This window comes from Neoarius graeffei, chromosome 7 (genome assembly GCF_027579695.1).
Source record: "Neoarius graeffei isolate fNeoGra1 chromosome 7, fNeoGra1.pri, whole genome shotgun sequence".
Classification (NCBI taxonomy): domain Eukaryota; kingdom Metazoa; phylum Chordata; class Actinopteri; order Siluriformes; family Ariidae; genus Neoarius; species Neoarius graeffei.
In genome coordinates this window covers 51,746,990-51,774,970 of record NC_083575.1, presented here as the reverse complement: position 1 = coordinate 51,774,970, position 27,981 = coordinate 51,746,990, and the positions used below count along the sequence as shown (strand labels likewise).

Below are 27,981 nucleotides of genomic sequence, written 5' to 3'. Positions count from 1 at the left end.
TTAAAGCACACATTCATGAACTCAGTGCAAGGGAGATTGATCACACACAATGGCATGACATAATTTATTGCATCGTGAAGCTTCCTATTCAAGTGAATTTTATTTTATTTTCCAGACAAATTTTATCAAAGCTTGGTCTGGCCAATCTCGCAAAACTGACTGACTTAATTGTGTGTATTTTGGGGATTGGACCAACTGATTAAATGTTAAAATAGTGTAGGTGGATACAAACAGAAATATCTATTGGAGTGGGCAGTAATGGTCAAAGTATATGCAAGAGTAGGTTGGAGTGGTCAAGAATGCAGGAGTAGGTGAGCACGGTCAGTTTCTTCAAGAGCAGGTGGCATTAAAAAAAATACCTCAAACCTCAAAAAAAAAAAAAAGTTTTAACTTTTGTAGTTCAGTTTCCCTTTTTCACCTTGGTGCTATCTGGACAAAGTTATCTGCACAAAGTTATTTAACTGAATACCACGAGATAATCATTATGGTCTATATGTAGGTGGGAGAGTGGTGGTGGATTCTTAACCCAAGCTGTCAACTAAAACCAAAACACTGAACACTTTTCAAAATTGAGTAAAGCTTTGTTTACAACCCCGATTCCAAAAAAGTTGGGACAAAGTACAAATTGTAAATAAAAACAGAATGCAATGATGTGGAAGTTTCAAAATTCCATATTTTATTCAGAATAGAACATAGATGACATATCAAATGTTTAAACTGAGAAAATGTATCATTTAAAGAGAAAAATTAGGTGATTTTAAATTTCATGACAACACATCTCAAAAAAGTTGGGACAAGGCCATGTTTACCACTGTGAGACATCCCCTTTTCTCTTTACAACAGTCTGTAAACGTCTGGGGACTGAGGAGACAAGTTGCTCAAGTTTAGGGATAGGAATGTTAACCCATTCTTGTCTAATGTAGGATTCTAGTTGCTCAACTGCCTTAGGTCTTTTTTGTCGTATCTTCCGTTTTATGATGCGCCAAATGTTTTCTATGGGTGAAAGATCTGGACTGCAGGCTGGCCAGTTCAGTACCCGGACCCTTCTTCTACACAGCCATGATGCTGTAATTGATGCAGTATGTGCTTTGGCATTGTCATGTTGGAAAATGGGCGGCACGGGGGTGTAGTGGTTAGCGCTGTCGCCTCACAGCAAGAAGGTCCGGGTTCGAGCCCCGTGGCTGGTGAGGGCCTTTCTGTGCGGAGTTTGCATGTTCTCCCCGTGTCCGCGTGGGTTTCCTCCGGGTGCTCCGGTTTCCCCCACAGTCCAAAGACATGCAGGTTAGGTTAACTGGTGACTCTAAATTGACTGTAGGTGTGAATGGTTGTCTGTGTCTATGTGTCAGCCCTGTGATGACCTGGCGACTTGTCCAGGGTGTACCCCGCCTTTCACCCGTAGTCAGCTGGGATAGGCTCCAGCTTGCCTGCGACCCTGTAGAACAGGATAAAGCGGCTAGAGATAATGAGATGAGATGAGATGTTGGAAAATGCAAGGTCTTCCCTGAAAGAGACGTCATCTGGATGGGAGCATATGTTGCTCTAGAACCTGGATATACCTTTCAGCATTGATGGTGTCTTTCCAGATGTGTAAGCTGCCCATGCCACATGCACTAATGCAACCCCATACCATCAGAGATGCAGGCTTCTGAACTGAGCGCTGATAACAACTCGGGTCGTCCTTCTCCTCTTTAGTCTGGATGACACGGCATCCCTGATTTCCATAACGAACTTAAAATTTTGATTCATCTGACCACAGAACAGTTTTCCACTTTGCTACAGTACATTTTAAATGAGCCTTGGCCCAGAGAAGACGTCTGCGCTTCTGGATCATGTTTAGATACGGCTTCTTCTTTGAACTATAGAGTTTTAGCTGGCAACGGCGGATGGCACGGTGAATTGTGTTCACAGATAATGTTCTCTGGAAATATTCCTGAGCCCATTTTGTGATTTCCAATACAGAAGCATGCCTGTATGTGATGCAGTGCCGTCTAAGGGCACCCAGTATGGTTTTCCGGCCTTGACCCTTACGCACAGAGATTCTTCCAGATTCTCTGAATCTTTTGATGATATTATGCACTGTAGATGATGATATGTTCAAACTCTTTGCAATTTTACACTGTCAAACTCCTTTCTGATATTGCTCCACTATTTGTCGGCGCAGAATTAGGGGGATTGGTGATCCTCTTCCCATCTTTACTTCTGAGAGCCGCTGCCACTCCAAGATGCTCTTTTTATACCCAGTCATGTTAATGACCTATTGCCAATTGACCTAATGAGTTACAATTTGGTCCTCCAGCTGTTCCTTTTTTTGTACCTTTAACTTTTCCAGCCTCTTATTGCCCCTGTCCCAACTTTTTTGAGTTGTGTTGCTGTCATGAAATTTCAAATGAGCCAATATTTGGCATGAAATTTCAAAATGTTTCACTTTCAACATTTGATATGTTGTCTATGTTCTACTGTGAATACAATATCAGTTTTTGAGATTTGTAAATTATTGCATTCCGTTTTTATTTACAATTTGTACTTTGTCCCAACTTTTTTGGAATCGGGGTTGTATAAGTCTCTACACACTACATCAAGTACTATTTGTACCTCTTAGGATCAGGGTAGGTGGTTCTCTTGTAATTATCTGTGTTGAGTTTCACATGTTCTGTTTGTGTTCACATGGGTTTCCCACATCTCAAGAACTTGCAACTCCAAATTCCACTGAGGTGTGAATAAGTGTTTGAGTGTGTGTGTGTGTTGCTCTGTGATGAGCTAGTGTCCCATCCAGGATGCCTTCTGGTGCACAAGTAGAATATTCTAGAAATACCATTTGCATGCTGCATATAGAGTCCTATGGCATAAGTGATAGGTGGGCATTCCTTCAGGCTGCTGCACAATATTCATCAAAATACTGGCAAGACATGCCTCCTGTTGTTCAGCTAGTAGTTGTTGTGATAGTAATAACAATTAATAAAAAGTCAGGGTTTAGATCATTACAGAAATAGTGTTAGTGATGGTAGTCAATGACCCGACACTAAACGCAGATCAGGACAATGTATCTGTTCTTGTACTGTTGGATTATCCTGCTGCTTTTGATACTGTTTACTGTTTCATGGGTTTTATTAATGCATATTGGACAGGAAATCCTTTGCAGTTTTTTGTGATTGATTCCAAAACCATGAGATTCTGTAAGATGTTCCACATGGACCCATACTCACCTCACTTGTTTTCTTTGTTTATGCTGCCACATAGGCTCCCAGTCACTCCCTAATCACTAGGATAGATTTTTAAAAAATTGCTATTAATTTTTAAAGCACTTATTGGATTAGCACCATCACACATTATGAAATGTCTATCCCTATATGTTCTAAATCATTCACTAAGCTCAAGAACTGCAGACTAAATTTACTCAAAATCAACAAGATTTGGTGAAACAGCCTACTGTTTTTGTGCACCTGAAATGGAACAATCCAAATAATATCAGGCACTCTTTGATTATTTTTTTCCCCTCACATCCTTGTTTTTCTTGTACGAACTCTAGTTTGTATGATTTTGCTTATTCTTGTTTTTTCTCATGTTTTTTTCATGATTTTTATTGTATTATTATTATTGTTACCCATATTATCCCCCGACTTGATTCTTGTTATGAATTTTAGTATTTCTAATTTCTTTGTAAAGCAATTACTGTAAGATACATTTAATGTATGAAAGTTGATATAAAAATAAAGCTGATTATTATTTATTATCAGAAAGAGAAAATAGATTATCAGATGTATTTCACATGTGCCCAAGTTATTATGCACAATATAAATGCATAAATGCACAATTTAGACCTGGCATGCCAAACCCCAGACTTCATGAGTTCAACACATTTTGATTTCACTTAACCTGGCTGACCTGCTCAACATCCGCCTTAACTCAGCAGTTAATGACAAGGTTAAGTAAGTGTGTTACAGCAGGAAAATTACCAAACAATGTTAGATGCTGACTCTTCAGGACTTGGTAACTCCTGATTCAGCCCATTCCACAGCCCATTGAGACCATAACCAACTACACATTTAGTTTCATATTCATTTGAAATTTCATTACAGAAGATGAACATCACAACAATATGAACAGCAGAAACACTGAGATAAGGTGGAACCAGTGTCATAATCTCTATGTCTATACTCTCTACTCTGGTGACATGCTGAAGTACTGTCTAATACTACAAAGCTGTGAAAATAAATCCTCTGAAAAGAATTTCTTTCAATCCTCAACTCTGATTTAGTGAAAAGTTGTCCATGTTTTCCATTTAACATGAATGCCATTTATAACGTCCACACAGATGCAGTTAGAATAATTAAGATGTTTGTAGTATGAACATACATACCTATGAAAATAAGGTTCCTGTCCATGATCTGATGGCACAACATCCCAAAAGAATAAAAACTCAACCACAAGTGAATTAGAATACAGCAGACAACTCATACCACACCTGAAAGATTACAGTATACCTATAATAACAAGGGCTTTAAACATTTTTCCTGATACTATTTATTTACAGATTTTTTTTGCATAATTAAACCAATTTAAAACAGAACAACTGTGGTGGTTAATAATTAATTGCATAAACTATCTGCCACCTGAATAAAGTAATACAACTGTAATTTTTCTTAAGAAGAAAACATTGAAAATTACCATAATCTGTTCTCTAAAGGCAATCCTTTTGACATCATTAATAGTACACAAAGCTCAATGTCATCAACAGCTTAGTAGTAAACTGTGTAAATGTGAATGGTCTGTAATTAATTCAAAATATTGACATCACATTACTCAATTATCAAGCTTCCTCTAAACACTAATATGAAGGAAAGTACTTACATTAGTAATGATGAATCTGTTGGGTCAGAAAATAAGGCAGATCTTCATACACCCAGTAGTTCTAAATCCACTCTTTGCAGAGAACTGTAGGAATGTTTTCCTCATATTAAATATGGTTTATACTGAATAGGTTTGTTAAAGAGAAAACTTGATCCGTGTGTGAATCTTGTCTTTGTCCAATTCTGTGCTATAATTCCCATATAAGCAGTATATTTGCTTTACCACTGACCATTACTAGCAACATTTAAACACAGGCAAGACAATTACAGAAGAATATGCAGTCATTAAAAGACCAGACTCCTGTTCTTTGTGCTTTTTTTCCATTCTGAAATGCCTAAACAGTCCACCAAAGCAGTGATTGCAGGTTTTAAAGAACATATTGTAAATATTATCGATAATTACATACTTATATTAATTATATAGAATTTGTGAATGTAAGAAAATACTCAGTGACCCTGTCTTTTCAGGCCAGTGCTTGTATACAATGAATGCCATTGTGATTTTCAGAACCACTGTAACGCATATTGACATCAATCTGACATGAAGTTCATACTGTAGTCCTGCAGGATAACAGTGTCTATTCCCAGCTCATGACAGTTGAGTTTACACTGACCTAGAATACAAACATAAAGCACAAAACAGTCGAGGAGCCTCCAAGGTATTCAGAAACTCAGTGAGAGATAGAGGTATTGTCCGAGGTGTCTTTTTAATGCCTGTGCAGCTCCACAAATGCTTGCAAGTACATCCATTTCCTGTTTTCATCAGTGCTTCAGTAGCAGTGCCTCCAAGACATCCAGCAATAACTTTCATTCTTGATGTTGTTGTTTAAGACTGAAAAAGAGTCAGAAAAACACAGTATTCAGGATCTATAACAGTATTAAGCTGTAACAAACAGTTAACAAAGCGAAGAATTATTTCAGTATTACAGTCATTCCACATCAAGAAAATGTGTAAATCCTTTGTAACATCGGGTCAGATAAGTTACAACAGAGTTTATTTCCTGATAAATGTTCTTACTGTACATCACTGCAGGAGTGCAAGTGATAGAGCAGTGCTGGGTGTAAAGCAGCGCTGTCGAAAGACCTGCGGGACCTAGATTTTCATTTTCTTTGCATACTACTACAAGGTTTCTTATCTGTTCAGTGCAATAATATTTGCCTGCCTTATAGTGTGATGTCAATGCTTTGTCTATATGTGAAGGGTCTCTATGCTTACCTGATTAACAGTTGTTTTAAAAAGAGTTGTTTGAAAAGTAATAAATGCAAAGCCATTTTAGATTAAGTTGACAGAAATGTCCATTTTAATAAACCTAGTTCTTTCTCTTGCTTGGACTTAGAGGCAATATTTTCTTTGTTTGTCTATTCTTTTTCATTTCTTCCAAGTCAAAGTCCTTCCCGCACTATTCATGGCACGTTTGGCAGCGCTGATCTCCATTTCGTAGTCCTCAGCCTCTTGCCTATATTACATAGCTAGGGTTACAGTGGGGTGGGGGGCTAGTCCTCTGGTAACCACGAGAGTTTGACTCCCCACTCGTATCTGTATTGCAGTGTGCCTTGCCAGATAGCAGTAGGCACCATTTTTATGATGGTCTTTGGTATGACCCGACTGTGACAAGAACTCACGATTTCCTGATCTCCTGAGTCTGCTGTTTTGGGAAATGCATGAATGTCACAAAGAATGTCATGTAATTTTGCAGTGCAGTTTGCTTTTCAGCTGTTTATCAGATTGTAATGTATAGATAGTAATGTAACAAACAAACAAAAACCTTAAAACCATCATTGGTAACATTACTTCTGCAGTGCCCTCACATTTTCTGCAAAAGGACAAATGATCCAAAACATACTTCAAAATCTACCACAAACTGATTTTAAGAAATGTACTGTAAGCTGAAGCTTTTGGAATGATCCTCACAGTCCTATTGAAAATTTATACGTAGATTTTGAAGATGATGGACATGCAAGATGGCCCAAGAATATCTCAGAACTAGAAGCATTCTACAAGGAAGAGCGTTCGAAAATTAATTAATAAATAATAAAAGACTCCTAGCTACAAAAAGTGTTTGCGAGTTCATCAAATATAAATCAATATTTGCAGAAAAAATGTTATTTAAATATAGTTTGCAGGGGTTGTGTTTACTTCTTTTTATAAAAGCAACAAAATATGTGATTTGGCCAAGGGTGCCAAAACCTTTGAATACAAATGCTTTTAATTTCCCGTAATTGCATTCATATTAGATGGATGAAGCCAAATTGTATATTGATAAAATAATGACAGGTGACCTGATTATATTTGTAGCAGTAATATTACTTGGAATGAGCAGTCTCACTAAGGGAAGATGTAGTCTATTTCAAAGCACTTGAAAAACAACTAATAATAGCTGACATAAAAGGACATCTTTCACCTCAACTGAAAAAGGATTCAGTAGGTGAGCTCTGACACTGTCTTTGATAAAAATCAATGTCAGAGATTTTTGTCATCACACCTTTGCCATCATGCTCAGTTTGTCATTGTTCTTATCATCAAGGTCTACCAGGAACATTGGGGTTATAACAGAAGAGTATCTATCATTCTCATTTGCTACCTGCAACATCAGGAAGATAAAAAATACCTGCCCTGTTGGTAAGGCTGGGTGATATTGCAAAAAATAAAAAATAAATCTTGATTTGTTTTTCAACTTTATGAACAAGTCTCGATTACAATTTCTTACATAATGCAATTGGGGTTGGCCAATCCTGAAAAAAAAAAATCTGTTTTTTAATTATTAAAATTTTTTTTTTTAAGTTTATGACAATTCTCAAACACAATTTTTTTTAAGTTTCTTACATACTGCAGCTAAAAAAGGACAACTTAATTCAAAGTATTTTTTATTAGAATGGATTTATAGATTGTAACAATTCCTGATGTGGGTGGAGGACAGAAGCACGGCAGGTGAGAGCTGATGTTAGCCAAACCGCTTTATTTAGCTTTTCAGCTTTCTTTCTTTCTTACTCATTCACTCACTCAGTCATTCATACATGCGTTGTGGTCGGGGAGAGAGCTCCTTTTCTCTGCTCTCTCTCTCCTTTTATGTTCCATCCCTGTAACAAACATACACACACACACACACACATTATTGACAGCAGGTGGAATGACTTAACCACTTACCTTCCCCGACTCCGCCCTCCATTCACAGACTGCTGCTTGGCCGCGCTCCCGCTACCACATACCCCCACCGCCTGACTCAGGCCGGGGAGCCGTCCAGCCTGAAGCTGACTCCCCCCCCCCCCGATGGGACAGGAAGTCCGCCACCGCCATCTGCGCCCCCGGCCTGTGGATCACCTCGAACTTAAATGGCTGGAGGGCGAGATACCAACGGGTAATCCACGCACTGGCATCCTTCATGCGGTGGAGCCATTGGAGGGGTGCGTGGTCCGAACAGAGAGTGAAAGGGCGCCCCAGCAGGTAGTATCAAAGGGTGAGGACCGCCCACTTGATGGCGAGACACTCCTTCTCGATTGTGCTGTACCTGCTTTCAAGCATCGAGAGTTTCCGGCTGATGAACAGCACGGGGCGCTCCTTGCCCTCCACCTCCTGGGACAAAACAGCCCCCAGCCCTCTGTCCGATGCATCAGTCTGCAAAATAAAGGGGAGAGAGAAGTCAGGGGAGTGTAAAAGTGGCCCCCCACACAGTGCAGCTTTTACCTCAGAGAAGGCTTGTTAGCACTGCTCCGTCCACTGGACTGGATCTGGAGCCCCCTTTTTAGTGAGATCGGTTAACGGGCTGGTGACGTCCGAATAATTAAGTATAAACCTACGATAATAGCCAGCCAGCCCCAAGAACTGTCTCACCTCCTTTTTGGTCTTGGGCCTCGGGCAGGCTGCAATTGCTGCAGTCTTGTTAATTTGGGGACGCACCTGCCCATGGCCCAAGTGGAACCCCAGATATCATACTTCCACCCACCCAATCACACACTTTTTTGGGTTAGCTGTGAGGCCTGCTCGCCTCAGCGACTTTAGAACGGCCCTCAGGTGTTCCAGGTGCCGCGGCCAATCATTACTGTAAATTATAATGTTGTCTAGATAGGCGGCCGCGTAGGCAGCGTGAGGGCAGAGGACCCTGTCCATAAGCCGCTGGAACGTAGCGGGCACCCCAAATAACCCAAAAGGGAGCGTGACAAATTGGTGTAATCCAAACGGTGTGGAAAAGGCCGTTTTTTTCTCAGGATAGAGGAGTCAAGGGGATCTGCCAGTATCCCTTTGTTAGATCCAGTGTCGAATAAAAGTGAGCAGTGCCTAACCGATCAAGCAACTCATCAATGCAAGGCATTGGGTATGTGTCAAATTTAGACACCGTGTTGACCTTTCTATAGTCCACAAAGAACTGGACCGACCCGTCAGTCTTGGGAACCAGGACCACTGGGCTGCTCCAGTCACTGTGGGACTCCTTGATTATGCCCATTTCAAGCATGACCTTGAGTTCGTCCTGAACCACCTTTTTTTGTGTTCGGGCAATCGGTAAGGGCGGCTACGCACTACCACCCCCGGAGGCATTTTGATGTGGTGTTCTATGAGGTGGGTACGACCAGGAAGGGGCGAGAACACGTCGGAAAATTCCTTCTGCAACTTGGCTACCTCCGTGAGTTGGGCCGGGGAGAGGTGGTCTCCACAAGGGACTGGAGTGGTCTGAGATGTTATCTTTTTTACCTCCGGCCCCAGCTCCGCCTTCTCTGGGACTACCGATGCCAACGCCACGGGGACCCCCTCATTCCAGCATTTTAAAAGGTTGAGGTGGTAGATTTGCAGTGCCCCACCCCTATCTGTTCGCTTCACCTCATAGTCGATGCCCCCGACTCACCATGTGACCTCAAAGGGCCCTTGCCACTTGGCGACTAGTTTAGAACTCAGCGTGGACAATAATACAAGCACTTTGTCTCCCGGCGTGAACTCTCTAAGGGGCGTGCCCCGTCATACAGCCGGCTTTGACGTTCTTGTGCCTGCCGTAAATTCTCCTGGGTTAGGTGCGTGAAGGTGTGGAGTTTTGCGCGCAGGTCAAGAACATACTGAATTTCATTTTTACTTGGTGAAGGTCCCTCCTCCCAATTTTCCCATAGCATGTCCAGAATGCCACGCGGTTTACGCCCATATAATAATTAGAAGGGGGAAAACCCCGTGGAGGCTTGCGGGACCTCTTGTACTGCGAACACCAGGGGCTCGAGCCACTTATGCCAATTATGCACATCTTCACTTGCAAATTTGCGGATTATGTTTTTGAGTGTTTGGTTAAATCGCTCTACTAAGTCCACTGGTGTGGATAGACTTAATCCCCAGTAACCCATACAGCTAGCGCAGTGTGCGTGACATAAACAAAGTGCCTTGGTCTGTCAGGATTTCTTTCGGAAAGCGGAAGAGTGCTTCTGCAATGCTGCGTGCTGAGATATTGCGGAGAGGCACTGCTTCCGGATATCGCGTTGCATAGTCCACTAGAACTAAAATAAAGCGATATCCCCGTGCTGACCAATCTAATGGCCTGACGCAATCCATTCCAATTCGCTCAAACGGGGTCTCAATTAGAGGAAGAGGGCGCAACGGCGCTTTTGGAGTGGCTGCGGGATTTACTAATTGGCATTCACGGCATGCTGCACACCACCGACGGACATCCCCGTGAATCCCTGGCCAATAGAACCGGGCCATTATTCGGGCTAGTGTTTTGTCTTGCCCCAAGTGTCCAGCCATAGGATTAAAGTGAGCCGCATGGAATACGAGTTCCCTACGGCTCTTTGGGATTAACAACTGAGTTACTCGTTCCTTAGTTTGAGTGTCCTTTGTCACTCGGTACAATCTATCTTTAATAATGGCAAAATAGGGGAAGGTCGGTGCCGCACTTGGCTGAAGAGTTTGACCATGGATTACTCTTGGTCAAACGCATGCCGCAGAGTCTTGTCTCGCGACTGCTCTAATGGGAAATCCCCAAGGGAATCCCCGAGAGAGGGAGGAGTGGCGGGCTGCTCCTCACTCTGACATGGTGTTGACATAGACAGCTCTGTGACAGCTTCTGCTGCCAATGCCACACCGGGATCTTCCCGTGACCTACTAGGGCAGGACCCACTACGTGTTAAATACTCCATTAGTTTTTTAAATCCCGGCCAATCAGTACCCAGAATCAACGAGTGGGTAAGACAGGGACTAACCGCCACCTTTATTCTATGCATTTGGCCCCGGAATAGAATATGGACAGACACTAGAGGGTAATGGTGAACATCCCCGTGCACACACAACACTTTCACTGCTTGTGCTCTCCCCAATGCCTCACCTTGCACCAGGCGTTGGTGAATTGAGGTCTGATTACAACTGGAATGTACCAAAGCGTGATATGTATCCCCTTGAATACTCACCAGTAGGCAATACGCTCCAGCCCGATCGGGGGCGGTTTCTTGCGCATCGGGGATCCAGATTACAGCACCCACCTCCCTTGCGGAGCTCTGACTTTGGAGATGCTCCGACTCCCCACTGCGCCAGCACACCGGCCCAGGCTTTCCCTCTGCACTGGTGTTATGGGTGTCTCTCACCTGAGGGGGAGACAACACAGACACAGAAGAGGAAGATGGGAGGACACCACAGGTGCGACGGGCCGGCTGGGGAGGAGCCAGTCGCTGCCTCCGTGGCAGAGAAACGGGGTGGAGAGGGGGACAAGAGACAGGAGAGAGAGAGAGAGAGAGAGAGAGAGAAGACGCCTCTTCTGCCTGCCGTCGGAGCTGCCTCCAGATGGTCCTCCGCCAGCTTGATGGCTCGTTCCAGCAATGCCGGGCGGTGACACTGGACCCATTCTGCCGTTCCTTCCGGAAGTCGAGAGATAAACTGCTCCAGTACCACCAGATCAATGATCTTGTCAGCGTCGCGGTCTTCCGCCCTCAGCCACCGCCGGCAGGCGGTCCCGGAGTTGCTGGCCGAATGCAAACGGCCGGCCAACTTCCTCCAGTGCCAGTGTCCGGAAGCACTGGCGATGTTGCTCCGGGAAGCGTCCAAGCCGCTACAGAATGGCTTTCCTTAGGTCAGCATAGACCAGTCGGCTGTCAGCAGGGAGCTGCTGCGCTGCGAGCTGCGCCTCGCCAGTCAGGAGCGGGAGGAGGCGCGCTGCATGCTGCTCCTGTGGCCACCCCCACGCCTTGGCTGCTTGCTCGAAGAGAGCGAGGAACGCTTCCAGATCGTCCTGCGGTCCCATCTTCGTGAGGGTGGCGGCAGCGGTGGCCGACGGCCCTGGTGACGCGAGCAGGTGCCGGAACGCCTGGTGATCTTCTTGCTGGGCCAGCATCAAGGCTTCGAAGCGTTGCTGCTGCTCCTTCCGGAGGGTGATCAGCGCTTGATGCTGGTTCTGCTGGGCGATAGCGAGGGCAAGGATGAGCTTTTTGAATGGGTAGGACTCCATGGGGTGGTTCCCTTCTGTGCTCCCGGGTTTCAGCACCGCTGTAACAATTCCTGATGTGGGTGGAGCACAGAAGCACGGCAGGCGAGAGTTGATGTTAGCCAAACCACTTTATTTAGCTTTTCAGCTTTCTTTCTTTCTTACTCATTCACTCACTCATACATGCATTGTGGTCAGGGAAAGAGCTCCTTTTCTCTGCTTTCTCTCTCTCTCCTTTTATGCTCCATCCCTATAACACACACACACACACACACACACACACACACACACACACACACACACACACACACACATTTTTGACAGCAGGTGGAATGACTTAACCACTTACCTTCCCCGACCCCGCCCTCCATTCACAGACTGCTGCTTGGCCACGCCCCTGCTGCCACATAGATGTAATGTAAATGTGTAATTATAATAACACACAGCACCATCTATAGCAATCAAATAGAATAAACAAAGGTTTCTTTTAAGTATCCTTTCAAGGGACTATGTAAGCACAATATGTAAGAAACGAAAGTCTTCTTTAGCTATCCTTTAAAGAATAGCAAGCAGCTCTCACTTTGAACAAAGTGCAAACATAACCTCCTTCCAATTCAGTTAAGGAAAAGAGCAAAATATGAACCAGACACATAAGGCAGTTCTTTACAGGTTTCTTGAAAGAAACACAAGCCTATTTACTGTTTCAGGCTTGACGGATGTCCCCCGAAAGGTAACAATGTTCCCAGCCATACTGAAAACTCGCTCAGAAGGGGGACTGGTTGCAGATATACAGAAGTATTTCTTTACATGGTTGCTTAGTCTGGGTAAGTTTGCTTCATGCAGTTTCCACCAGTAAAGTGGGTCTGTATCAGGGTCTATGTCAGAGGACATCAAATAAGCATGGCATTTTTTTCTTTTTTTTCTCTACTTGCGTGACTGCTTGGTGGCAAGACATAGGTCTGTGGGAAACTGTTTATCAAGAAATGAAGGCTGTGCTAATTTGTATTGATTGAAAACTGACATTTTAATTTAAAATAAAATCTGTAACCTGTATATGTGAACATGTACAGTCACGCTTATCACATTTGAAAATTGCATTACAGCAGTAATTCAGATTAACCAAATTAATCATGAAATTTGCCCAGCAAACTGTTGGAGTTATGACAATTCTTGGAAAACTGTACTTTCTTGCTGGTTGGCCTTGCTATCAAACTGTGCTCATGTTACTCAGGCTGTCTCACTCTAGCGGCTCCATTTAACTGGTGAAATCAATTTATCCTTGCTTGCTTGCCTTCAGAGAAGTTAATAGAATTTGACATACCTACAATGAGTCACTCATCAAGGCCTACATTTCATCCAAATCTATATGGTATGCAAGCAAAGTCTAAAACCTTCATCTTTATACTCGTGTTTCTGCAAAGGTGGGATTTTTTTATTCCCTGTAAAAAAAAAAGAAAAGAAAAGGAAAAAAAAAGGGCAGCCTCAGGTCTCAGATATTATGAGAGAAATTATACATATTCTCCCTGAATGTGTGTACATACACAATCAGGTCTATAAATATTTGGACACTAACAAAGTCATTACTTTAGCTACCACAATATAATGGATTCAAAACTAAATAAGGAATATTACTTCAAAGTGTAGGCTTTCAGCTTTAATTTAATTTACATCCAAATCGGGTGTATAGGTTAGGAATTACAGCACTTTTGTTTAAGGGACCAAAAGTAAGTGGACAAACTAATGTTCATAAATTAAATTGTTATTTTTAATACTTGGTTGCAAATCCTTTGTGGTCAATCATTGCCTAAAGTCTGGTTCCCATAGACTTCACTTGGTGCTGGGTTTCTTCCCTGGCGATACTCTGCCAGGCCTTTACTGCAGCTTCACCCACTGTTCTTGCAAATTCATCTCCTTTATTCATAGCACTTAATTATACTGTAGGGGTTAGGTTACCAGTTACTCTCCCTGTTTTTTTCAAATTATATTGTATTGTTCCCCTCCTTGAATCACCACCTTAACGTGGTGGAGGGGTTTGAGTGCCTCAGAGATTCTAGGAGCTGTTGTCAGGGGCATTTGCCCGTAGTAGGGTCTCCCAAGGCAAACAGGTCCTAGATGAGAGGTCAGACAAAGAGTGGTTCAGAATGACCCTTACGAGAAGAAAAGCAGGGATCTGAGTGCCCTCGCCTGGACCACCCTGGAGCCAGGCCTGGGGGAGGGGCTTATCGGTGAGCGCCTGGTGGCCAGGTCTATGTCCGTGGGGCCCGGCCAGGCCCAGCCTGAAAGAGCAACATGGAACCACTCTCCTGTAGCTTCACCACCCGCAGGAGGTGCCGTAAGGGTCTGGTGCACTGTGGATCGGGTAGCAGCCAAAGGCGGAGGCCCTGGCGTACTGATCCCCGGCTGACAAAACTGGCTTTTGGGACATGGAATGTCACCTCTCTGATGGGAAAGGAGCCTGAGCTTGTGCATGAGGTTGAGCAGTACCGACTAGATATAGTTGGGTTCACCTCAACGCATAGCTTGGGTTCTGGAACCAATTTCCTGGAGAGGGGTTGGACTCTCTTCTATGCTGGAGTTGCCAAGGGTGAGTGGTGCCGGGCAGGGATGGGACTATTGGTAGCCCCCAGTTCAGCGCGCTAACATCGGAGTTCTCCCCAGTGAACGAGAGGGTCGTTTCTCTGTGCCTTCGGGTCGGGGAACAGTCTCTGTCATTTGCACTTATGCGCCAAATAGTAGTTCAGAGTACCCAGCCTTCTTGGAGTCCTTGAGTGGGGTGCTAGACAGTGCACCACGAGGGGACTCCATTGTTTTACTGGGGTACTTCAATGCTTACGTGGGCAATGACAGTGAGACCTGGAGGGATGTGATTGGGAGGGACGGCCTGCCCGATCTGAACCCGAGCGGTGTTCTGTTGTTGGACTTCTGTGCCATGCACGGTTTGGCCATAACGAACACCATGTTTAAGCATAAGGGTGTCCATAAGTGCACGTGGCATGAGGACACCCTAGGCCATAGATCGATGATTGACTTTGTAGTCGTTTCATCTGATCTACGACCATATGTCTTGGACACTCAGGTGAAGAGAGGAGCAGAGCTGTGAACTGATCACTACCTGGTGGTGAGCTGGATCAGATGGCAGGGGAGGAGGCCGGACAGACCTGATAGGCTCAAATGTGTAGTGAGGGTATGGTGGGAATGTCTGGCGGAGGCTCCTGTCTGTTGGATCTTCAACTGCCACCTCCGACAGAGCTTCAACTGCATACCGGGGGAGGATGGGGACATTGAGTCCGAGTGGACCATGTTCCACACCTCCATTGCTGAGACGGCCATGCAGAGCTGTGGCTGCAAGGTTGTTGGTGCCTGTCATGGCGGTAATCCCCGAACCCGGTGGTGGACACCTGTGGTGAGGGGAGCCGTCAAGCTGAAGAAGGAGTCCTATCTGGCTTGGTTAGCCTGTGGGTCTCCAGAGGCAGCTGACAGATACTGATGGGCCAAGTGGAACGTGGCTCTGGTGGTCACTGAAGCAAAAACTCGGATGTGAGAGGAGTTTGGTGAGGCCATGGAAAGTGATTTTTGATTGGCCTCAAAGAGATTCTGGCAAACCATCTGGCAGCTCAGGAAGGGGAAGCAGTGCTCTGTCCCTACTGTTTACAGTGAGGATGGAGTGCTGTTGACCTCAACTGGGGACATCATCCAGCGGTGGAAGGAATACTTTGAGGATCTCCTCAATCCCACCTTCATGTTGTCCGAGGAGGACACAGAGTCTGAGGGTGCTTGGGAGGACTCGCCCATCACAGGGGCTGAGGTTGCTGAGGTGGTTAAAAAGCTCCTCAGTGGCCGGGCTCCAAGAGTGGATGAGATTCGTCCTGAGTTCCTGAAGGCACTGTATGTTGTTGGGCTGTCTTGGCTGACACACCTCTTCAACATTGCGTGGAGACAGGGACAGTGCCTCTGGATTGGCTGACTGGGGTGGTGGTCCCCCTTTATAAAAAGGGGGACCGGACAGTGTGTTCCAACTATAGGGGGATCACACTTCTCAGCCTCCCTGGGAAAACCTATGCTGGGGTGCTGGAGAGGAGAGTCCAGTTGATAGTTGAATCTTGGATTCAACAGGAACAATGCAGTTTTTGTCCTGGTTGTGGAACACTGGACCAGCTCTTTACCCTTGCAAGGGTACTGGAGGGTGCATGGGAGTTTGCCCAACTGGTCTACATGTGTTTTGTGAACCTGGAGAAAGCTTATGAGCGTGTCCCTCGTGGTGCCCTGTGGGGAATGCTTTGTGAGTATGGGGTTCAGGGCCCACTACTGTGGGCCACTCGGACCCTGTATGACCAGAGCAGATGTTTGGTTCACATTGCCAGCAGTAAGTCAGACTCGTTCCTGGTGCATGTGGGACTCCGCCAGGGCTGCCCTTTGTCACTGGTTCTGTTCATAACTTTTATGGACAGAATTTCCAGGTGCAGCCAAGGGGTGGAGGGTGTCCAGTTTGGTGGCATCAGGATCACGTCTCTGCTTTTTGTGGATGATGTGGTCCTGTTGGCTTCATCAATCTGTGACCTACAGCATGCGCTGGGATGGTTTGCAGCCAAGTGTGAAGCGGCTGGGATGAGGATCAGCACCTCCAAGTCCGTGGCCATGGCGCTCAGCCGGAAACGGGTGGAGTGCCTACTTCGGGTCGGGGGGAGTTGCTACCTCAAGTGGAGGAGTTTAAGTATCTCGGGGTTTTGTTCATGAGTGAAGGTAAGGGGGAGTGGGAGTTGGATAGACGGATCGGGGCAGCATCAGCAGTGATGCGGACGCTAAACCGGTCTGTTGTGGTAAAGAGACAGCTGAGCCAAAAGGCAAAGCTCTCAACTTACTGGTCCATCTACGGTCCCACTCTCACCTATGGTCATGAGCTGTGGGTAGGGACTGAAAGAATGAGCTCGTGGATATAAGTGGTAGAAATGAGTTTTCTCCACAGGGTGGCTGGGCTCTCCCTTAGAGACAGGGTGAGAAGCTTAGTCATTCGGGAGAGACTTGGAGTAGAATCGCTGCTCCTCCACATTGAAAAGAGTCAGTTGAGGTGGTTCGGACACCTTGTTAGGATGCCCCCTGGATGCCTCCCAAGGGAGGTTCTCTGGGCATGCCCCACTGGGAGGAGATCCTGGGGCAGACCCAGGACACGCTGGAGAGATTACATCTCTTGACTGGCCTGGGAACACCTCGGTATTCCCCCGGAAGAGCTGGTGGAGGTGGCTGGGGAGAGGCAAGTCTGGGCTGCTTTGCTTAGGCTGCTACCCCCACGACCCAGATCCGGATAAGCAGTAGAAAATGGATGGATGGATGGATGGATGGATGGATATATTGTATTGCTGTTGCCAATTTAGTGGAACTTTAGTAGCGATGCATTTCTATAAGTCACCTCTATAATAAGATAGATTCTTGAAATGTTTTCTGCCTTAGTTGAACTGAGTAGTTGAAATAAAGGGTTACATAAATGCATTGCTATGTTTTTTTTTGTATATTGTAAATACAAGTCATGTGTTCTCACAATGATCGATGTCAGACTCTTCTATAATAAAAACATTACACATGCAATGCACTGCTGAGATAGTCTTTGCCAGACTTTAGGCGATTATGTAAAAAAAAAAAAGGAAACAGAGATTAAAGGCCCACTGCTGAAGGACAGAGAGAGAAATTGGTTTTTACAGCCAATGTCTTTATGCCCATTTTCCAACAAGGACCTAATCTTCAGTGACTGTCAGGCAAGCACTTGTCTCACCGCCAAAGCTCCTTACATGAGTCGACACTCACTCAGCTTGCTCAGGGCTGTACATATGGGGTAGAGTCAGGCTCAGTGGCTCTCAGACCCTGGGGAGACAGGTGGGTATTATCTTTAAAAGCTATGCCCTCACACTATCGGCAGATTATTCCTGAATTATACATACAAGAAGACCAAAGTAAAACACATTCATGTCTGACACTGTCTGATAATTTGTCCTAACAACTACAATATTTCATCCTGAAACACATTTTGGACAATGCACACTCAATACACTCAAAAATGTGGAATGAATTTATGTACAGCACCTATCAAAAATTTGGACACACCTACTCATTCATAGGTTTTTCTGTATTTTGACTATTTTCAACATTGTAGAGCAATACTGAAGACATCAAAACTATGAAATAACATATGGAACATATTTGGAATCATGTGGTAAACAAAAACGTGTTAAAAATATGTTTCGGGGGGCCTCATGGCTCAGGTGGATGGGGCGCTGTGCCGTGAGTCCGGGGACCCGGGTTCGATTCCGACCCGAGGTCATTTCCCGATCCCTCCCCGTCTCTCTCTCTCCTGCTCATTTCCTGTCTCTACACTGTCCTATCCAATGAAGGTGGAAAAAGCCCAAAAATAAATCTTAAAAAAAAAAATATATATATATATATATATATATGTGTGTTTCATATTTTAGATTCTTCAAAGTAGCCACCATTTACCTTGATGATGCTTTGCACACTATTGCCATTATCTTAACCAGTTTCATGAGATAGTCACCTGGAATGCTTTTCAATTAACAGGTATGCCTCATCAAAAGCTAATTAGTGCAATTTCTTGCCTCCTTAATGTGTTTGAAATCAAACAGTAAATAGTAAATAATACAGTAAATAGCCCTATTCCACAACTGTAGTAATCCATATTATGTAAAGAACCGCTCAACTAAGTAAAGAGGAACAACAATCCATCATTACTTTAAGACATGAAGTGTCTTTTAATTAATAAAAATAAAGAAAAACCACTGTGACAGAAGGTGTGTCCAAACCTTTGATTGGCACTGTATATATCTATCTATCTTAATTTATGTTATATTTACATTCATGAATCATGCTGCAATGTACTGGCACTCCTCTATGTGGTCACCTGCTCATTTTATGCAGCATTTTAAATACGTATAGATCATTTGTTATATACTTGGCAGGGCTTGAAATTCGCGGTGGTCCGGTCGCCCGAGGTGACTTAATTTTTCATTTGGCGGGTAATTCCTGTCACTAGCCAGCCCGGCTGGCTAGTTGAAAATAAAAAATATATGAAGCGAAGATTCAGACACACCGTCAACTAAAGCCGCCACATATTAACCGCGTGCCATGTCTGTGTTAATCGATGTGTTTATCGGCAGAACGGAAAATACCGAAGAATTCTGAATCATATTGTGTACGAGTCAGGCTGTCTTTTTTTTTTTTTTCACTACTGCGCATGCATATAATGCATCTCGTTGAATATCGCGGTAATCACGTGTAGTATTGGACCAGGTGGGTGGAACACAGAAGCACGGCAGGCCAGAACCGAGTTCTCAATGAACTATTTATTGCTAGCTTTTCAGCCTTTTATCACTTCCCAGCTGCGCGCGCGCATGTGCGCGCGCAAACACACACGTGCGTTCTGGTTGGGGAGAGAGAGCTCCCTTTCTCTGCTCTCCTCTCCTTTTAAAGGGTGCGGTCACTGGGGAAGATGCACAAACACAGGTTAATCCCCATCAGGTGCAATGATTCCACCACTTACCTTCCCTGACTCCGCCCTCCATTCAAAGACTGACGCTTGGCCACGCCCCCGCTGCCACATCACGTTATCAAATTCAATAGATGTGGCCACATTATCGCCCATTTAAATACGTGTTTTTGTTGTTGTTTACATCTACATCTGCCAAAGCTATGTTGCAATGTGGAATTTTCTGAAAGGTGTACAGAAACCGCCAGAGACGGGGACAAAGCGACCTCGGTCTGAAGAGGAGAAACGACAAAGGACTTATAAGCAAACATGGGAGCAGGGTAGGCCTTGGCTGCGATACGATTTTTATGGAATAATTAATATTTTTCAAGTTGATTCCTAGTCAATATGAAGCTCCTAATGCTTTCTCTCTCATAAATGGTTAAATACAGAAAGCAAGTTGGACATATTTTGGGTGCTATAGTCATGATAGTAAGTATATTTGTTTTCAATACTCATACACCAAGTTGCCAAGTTTTCCAATATATTATTATTTGTTGATATTATATTATGGTGTTCTGTGTTGTTCTCATTTACGTATTTAACAACAGTATCAAAATACTCGAGTCTTGAAATAAATGCACATTAGTCATTAACAATGGTAACTACTCTCTTTTGCGTTATTTTTGACAGAAGTAAAATTCATACATGAACAAATTTTGGCTAGTTGATTTTCTGTTTGGCTAGTTACTTTGGAAGGTAACTAGTCTGGCTGGCTGGTGAAAAAGAAAAAGAATTTCGAGCCCTGCTTGGTAAATATTGCTCTATGACACAATGTTACATGCTTAACCCCTATTCACTCAACATGTTGATGGACAACACGAGAAAGACTGTACCCTTTGAAAAATAAACCAATACTTTCCTATTTAACATCATCGATAGAATTGCTTTCAAGAAAAAAAAGTTACTGAGTGAAGTTAGATTGTTCCTGTGGCAGCGGGGGCGTGGTCAAGCGTTGGTCTGTGACCGGAGGGCAGAGTCAGGGAAGGTAAGTGGCAGAATCACTGCACCTGATGTCTATTAACGTGTGTTTGTGTGTCTTCCCCAGTGACCGCGCCCTACATAAGGAGAGAGAGAGTAGAGGAAAGGAGAGAAGAGGAGATCTGCCATCCTGCCATCGGAACAGCCGCCAAATGGTCCTCCGCCAGCTCGATGGCCTGATCCAGCGACGCCGGACGATGGCACTGGACCCACTCCGCGGTCCCTTCGGGTAGTCGGGCGATGAACTGTGCCAGTACCACCTGATCAACGATTCCCTCGGCATCACGGTTGTCAGCCCTCAGCCACCGCCAGCAGGTGTCCCGGAGTTGCTGGCCAAATGCGAACGGCCGGCCGACTTCCTCCAGGCGCAGAGCGCGGAAGCGCTGTCGGTGTTGTTCGGGGGTGTGCCCCACACGCTGGAGGATGGCCCGGCGGAGGTCCGCGTAGACCAGCCGGCTGTCGGCGGGGAGCTATAGCGCGGCCAGCTGCGCCTTGCCTGTTAGCAGGGGGAGGAGGTGCGCCGCGCGCTGTTCCACCGGCCAGCCCAAGGCCTCTGCTGCCTGCTCAAAGAGCGTGAGGAAGGCCTCGGGGTCGTTATGCGGGCCCATCTTCGTTAGGGTGAGGTGGGAAGGGCCCACGGCGGTGGAAGTGGTGGACCCCGCCGACGCGAGGAGGTGCTGGAACGCCTGTCGATCTTCCTGCTGCGCTAGCACCAGGGCCTCGAACCTTTGCTCCTGCTCCTTCCGGAGGGCGACTAGCGCCTGGTGCTGGCTCTGCTGGGCCGTGGCAAGGGCGTGGACCAGGTCCACGAAGGGGGAGGACTCCATGGGGCTGTTCTTCTCTGTGCTTGGTCCCGGGTTTCAGCACCACTGTTGCACTTCGTAGGGGTGGGTGGAGCACAGAAGGACGGCAGGCCAGAACTGAGTTCTCAAAACTTTTATTTTTGCTTTTCAGCTTTGCAACCACACTCTCCCAGTCACCCGCATGCACACACAAGTCGTCTGGTTGGGGAGAGAGCTCCTTTCCTCTACTCTCTCTCTCCTTATGTAGGGCGCGGTCACTGGGGAAGACACACAAACACACGTTAATAGACATCAGGTGCAGTGATTCTGCCACTTACCTTCCCTGACTCTGCCCTCCGGTCACAGACCGACACTTGACCACGCCCCCACTGCCACAGTTCCTAATACAGACATAGTAGCATACAATATGATACAGTCAGAGGTAGAATACTGGAGGTGAATAACAGATTAGTTTTCAACTAAACTGATCTTTTGACTTCAACTGATTGTTGAAGTTCTTTCCATATGAAGTGATATTTGGCAGTAATGGAGCTTGTTGTTCCTGAGGTTTATTGGATAACATTTCTAGTGGCGGAAGCAAAAGAAGAATGCTGCTAAAAATGCATAGCTGCACTGCAAGTGTTCCAGGGTCTAAGAGTCGCTCTTTGTGATGAGTTGCTAAGTTTGGATAAAGATAGCATGTTACTGCAGTGCATAAATGAGCCTCTGATACAGAACCCCACTTGAGCGCTTGGAACTGCTGTTTTGTAGTTTATTTTAAAAAGACTGCAATGGTGAGAGAAAGACATTTAAGAAGTAGTAAAAGCAGTACAACTGCAAACAAGATATTTCTCCACACTGAGGAACTCACATCTTCTATACAGCAACCTGTCACAGCATTCTTGCTTTAAATCCAAGTGTTTTAAACTGATACTAAAATGAAAGATGAAACACAAAATGGGCCACTGACATAGTAGAAGAAAAATAAGCTGAGGTAGGTTTAAGCAGGAATCGTTTTATTAATGCCACACCATATTTCGTGTTTAGTCAGCGTTTAGTTGAATACTGGACATCTTGGTCAACTAAAAAAATAAAACCTTTAGCTGAGAAAAGTTAAGCAAGCAATTTACATTTTCTTTTGCCTTAAAAAGTTAGTCGCTTGCTTGTGTCACCAACTCTGTGCATCTTAGTTCTGTCCTCACTGCAGAAGCTGGGTTGCTGAGCCTTCTATTCCCTTTTGATGAAAACAGATTCAGTCTTTATTTGGCAGCAGAAACACCATCTTTTCTGCCTCCGCTGGCCTCCTCCCAGGGGCTTCCTCAGTGTAGTGGGAGTATGAAACCCAGACAGAGTGATTATACAGGTAGAGAGAGGCCACTAAGCTGGAACCCTATATCTTTTCCAGACACCCCAGGAGATAAAGGGGTGACGCTGGGGATTTAAACACTGGTACTGAACACTCAGATCACACTGTTCTCATTTAATCACTCAGTGCAGCTTTTTAAACAGCCCAATATACTCTCTGTATAAGTCACTTCCTCATTTCTCAGTAATGCAGAACCCATTTCTCTTTCTCTTGTCCAAGATGACCTGTTCTCTGAAGCTGCTCTTCATTTATATAGGTCTAAGCAGTCTGAATCTGTTCTAAGCAAAATTTGTGACGCACTACATCTTTCCCATCCTGTCCTTGACAACCTGCCTTCCTTCTGACCATTTGCACTAAAATGCTTTATTGTCAGTATTTTTGCTCTAGGCCACTATGTGCTTTCGAGTAAATAACTACATTATTTACGTCTCGGCCTCTGGGACGGCAGTAAAATCCCCTTGAAAGTGCTGAACTGTAAATAGACCCTGAATAGAAGCACACTTTCATGGCCACAACGTGACGTAGCAGGTGGTGAGCTGGCCGCCTTTAAGATAACAGGCGTGCAATCACAGCAGACCAGACCTGTACTCCTCAGCTGCGAAGGAGATAACAGCCAAGCTTAGCAGGAAAGAAAAGTGTGTGTGTGTGTGTGGTGTGGGCAGAGGTATATATCAGTGAGGGGCAAGTACTTTCAGCACCCACATGCGTAGCTTTAATTCTTCTTTACTTTCACCTACAATACAAGAAATGTGCCTACTAGTAGTGCAGCAGCAAAAGGCCTGATAAATGGTTGTAAATACAGGAGAGAACTGAGCCACTGCTCTGATGTCAGTACTGTTCTTTAGTCTGGAGTGATAAATGTGTTGGATGGAAAGTCTCATCTCATCTCATTATCTCTAGCCGCTTTATCCTTCTACAGGGTCGCAGGCAAGCTGGAGCCTATCCCAGCTGACTACGGGCGAAAGGCGGGGTACACCCTGGACAAGTCGCCAGGTCATCACAGGGCTGACACATAGACACAGACAACCATTCACACTCACATTCACACCTACGGTCAATTTAGAGTCACCAGTTAACCTAACCTGCATGTCTTTGGACTGTGGGGGAAACCGGAGCACCCGGAGGAAACCCACGCGGACACGGGGAGAACATGCAAACTCCACACAGAAAGGCCCTCGCCGGCCCCGGGGCTCGAACCCAGGACCTTCTTGCTGTGAGGCGACAGCGCTAACCACTACACCACCGTGCCGCCCTGGATGGAAAGTTTCAAAGCTAAATCTGCCTCTTCTATAAAGAAAGACATGAGCTTACTTGGCTCGTTAATATGCTCTTTTATACCGGCATTGTCATGGTTTCACAATGCATGATCAAACACTTACCTCACCGATAACTTTTTCAAAATACTGATTAAAATGCATTTTCGTCTATTAACTCTATTAATTCATCTTTTACCCAGACAAGTTTCTTACTGCAGTGGTTCTCAACGATCTGTATCTGACTGCATCTACCCAAAAAATTGGCAACAGCCTTCCTCTGGTCTCTCCACCATGGTCAAATCAGCCATGGTAAAAACTGAAGTGTGTGTATATCTGGGGGAAAAAGCTCCCGAGTACACTGACTGCTGTATAAGCCACTACTCCTGTCAAAACATTAGCATGTTCCTAACTTTATCATCCACTACTGCTATCACATGCATCGAAAAACATGGCACTGCTCACTCTAACCAAACAAAACATCTATTTTTGGCTCAGCAACATTGCACACTGACACATTAGTTAGTTTTTTACTCAGTGCACACATTTCACTTCAGCCACTCACTGTTTCAGCATATAATGACAAGTTTTTATATGTGTACGTGTTTTGTATGTGTACATAAAGTACTATGCAAAACCTTTAGGCACATACAGTGGGGCTTGAAAGTTTGTGAACCCTTTAGAATTTTCTATATTTCTGCATAAATATGACCTAAAACATCATCAGATTTTCACACAAGTCCTAAAAGTAGATAAAGAGAACCCAGATAAACAAACGAGACAAAAATATTATACTTGGTCATTTATTTCTTGAGGAAAATGATCCAATATTACATATCTGTGAGTGGCAAAAGTATGTGAACCTTTGCTTTCAGTATCTGGTGTGACCCCCTTGTGCAGCAATAACTGCAACTAAACGTTTCTGGTAACTGTTGATCAGTCCTGCACACCGGCTTGGAGGAATTTTAGCCCATTCCTCCGTACAGAACAGCTTCAACTCTGGGATGTTGGTGGGTTTCCTCACATGAACTGCTCGCTTCAGGTCCTTCCACAACATTTCGATTGGATTAAGGTCAGGACTTTGACTTGGCCATTCCAAAACATTAACTTTATTCTTCTTTAACCATTCTTTGGTAGAACGACTTGTGTGCTTAGGGTTGTTGTCTTGCTGCATGACCCACCTTCTCTTGAGATTCAGTTCATGGACAGATGTCCTGACATTTTCCTTTAGAATTCGCTGGTATAATTCAGAATTCATTGTTCCATCAATGATGGTAAGCCGTCCTGGCCCAGATGCAGCAAAACAGGCCCAAACCATGATACTACCACCACCATGTTTCACAGATGGGATAAGGTTCTTATGCTGGAATGCAGTGTTTTTCTTTCTCCAAACATAACGCTTCTCATTCAAACCAAAAAGTTCTATTTTGGTCTCATCCGTTCACAAAACATTTTTCCAATAGCCTTCTGGCTTGTCCGTGTGATCTTTAGCAAACTGCAGACGAGCAGCAATGTTCTTTTTGGAGAGCAGTGGCTTTCTCCTTGCAACCCTGCCATGCACACCATTGTTGTTCAGTGTTCTCCTGATGGTGGACTCATGAACATTAACATTGGCTAATGTAAGAGAGGCCTTCAGTTGCTTAGAAGTTACCCTGGGGTCCTTTGTGACCTCGCTGACTATTACACGCCTTGCTCTTGGAGTGATCTTTGTTGGTTGACCACTCCTGGGGAAGGTAACAATGGTCTTGAATTTCCTCCATTTGTACACAATCTGTCTGACTGTGGGTTGGTGGAGTCCAAACTCTTTAGAGATGGTTTTGTAACCTTTTCCAGCCTGATGAGCATCAACAACGCTTTTTCTGAGGTCCTCAGAAATCTCCTTTGTTTGTGCCATGATACACTTCCACAAACATGTGTTGTGAAGATCAGACTTTGATAGATCCCTGTTCTTTAAATAAAACTCACACCTGATTGTCATCCCATTGATTGAAAACACCGGACTCTAATTTCACCTTCAAATTAACTGCTAATCCTAGAGGTTCACATACTTTTGCCACTCACAGATATGTAATATTGGATCATTTTCCTCAATAAATAAATGACCAAGTATAATATTTTTGTCTCATTTGTTTAACTGGGTTCTCTTTATCTACTTTTAGGACTTGTGTGAAAATCTGATGATGTTTTAGGTCATATTTATGCAGAAATGTAGAAAATTCTAAAGGGTTCACAAACTTTCAAGCACCACTGTACAAAGAAATGCTCCAGAGCAAAGATGTCTTCAAAAATAATGAAATCAAACATTTCTATCTAAAAAAATATTATAAAGAGCAGTAAACAGCAATAAAGGAAACAAAGTCAATATTTGGTGTGACGACACTTTGGTTTAAAAAAAAAAATTCTCAGGTACAACTCGTGCAATTGTATATGCAAATGAGGTCTAAGTTTTACTGAGCATCTTGCAGAATCAGCCACAGTTTGTCTGGAGATGTTGACTGTCACACTTACTTCTTATTTTACTCTTTTACCAGTGTGTTGTTCTAGTGTAATTTTTTTTTTTGCAGCAATATGTTGGAGGAGCAGCATCAGAGCCAGTGACACTAAGAAACTGAAGAAGCTTATAAAGAAGGCTGGCTCTGTGCTATGAACTGCTCTGGAGCCCCTAGAGTTGGTTGTTGAGGGAAGGATGTTGTACAAACTGCTCAACATAATTGACAACACTTCACATCCCCTGCACAAACTACTGGTCAGACAGCAGTGTTTTTTCAGTCGGAGGCTTCTTCAACTCCACTGTAACCAGGACTGCTACAGGAAGTCTTTCCTGCCCACTGCAATAGGAATATATTGTGCCAGGAAAGGAGACTTGCTCTCTGAGTGGCACTGGACACTGTACATTTAATTTACACATTCTACTCTTTAATTTGCACAGTTTTATTCTATTATTATTTTATCACTCTATTTCAGTGGTTCTCAAACTTTTTTCACCAAGTACCACCTCAGAAAATACTTGGCTCTCCAAGTACCACCATAATGACCAACATTAAAATACAGTAGCGTAGTAGGCCTAAGTATTCATTAAAAACAAGGCGGAGGTTTTATTTAACAAGTATATTTAATATTGTTGGCCACTGTAACACTACGCACAGTACTTTGAACAGTAACACTGTGTTTAAATATAGGAAAATAAAAACACTGTCCTTAAATAATGAATCAAATAAATTGGCCAAATCTGCAACATCTGTAGTCTCATCAAGCTGTATGGTAAAATATCTACTGTTCTTAATGCGGTCAATCAGTGTCTTTTTAACATCGTCAGCCATGTCATTTATTCTCCTTGACACGGTGTCATTTGAAAGCGGCACCAAGTTTAACTCTCTGGCAGCTTTCTCTCCACACATGATACATGTCATCTCTTTGGCTAATGGTAAACACAGCAGTTCCCCGATTGTGTGCGGCTTACCGGCTCTGGCGATCAGGAGGCTGGCACGATATGAAGCTTCCTGTGCTTTGGCTACGGGTGTACCATAGGACAGAATGGTGGACTTGGACTGCTTCAGTTCATCATGTTTTCGTAAAAAAAAAATCCATTGATTTGTCCTTTACCGCTGTGTGTTTGGTTGTAAGATGCCGTTTGAGATGCGATGGTTTCATGGACTCATTGCTCAGAACGTCCCCGCATACAACACACTGCGGCCTGGGCAGCTCCTGTCCCGCTCCAAATGAATCCCAGTTTTATGTATTTTTCGTCATACTTCCTCCTCACTGGTTTCTGCCGTTTGCTAGCAGTTCTGGGGCTGGTTTTGCCACTGTCGTTAGCATCTGCGCTCAGCTCACACATGTCCTCT

General features: G+C 44.3%; 1 protein-coding gene across 3 annotated transcripts in view; it reads right to left on the bottom strand.

Moving 5' to 3' along the window:
* Positions 1–4,813: 4,813 nt before the first annotated feature.
* Positions 4,814–27,981, bottom strand: part of zgc:171482 (zinc finger protein) — a 227,370-nt gene continuing 204,202 nt past the window's right edge. For all 3 annotated transcript variants that reach the window (XM_060925900.1, XM_060925901.1, XM_060925902.1), the window contains one exon: positions 4,814–5,679. In XM_060925900.1, coding sequence (XP_060781883.1) covers positions 5,655–5,679 — 25 coding nt within the window. In that variant the 3' untranslated portion in view covers positions 4,814–5,654. The remainder of the gene's footprint in view (positions 5,680–27,981) is intronic.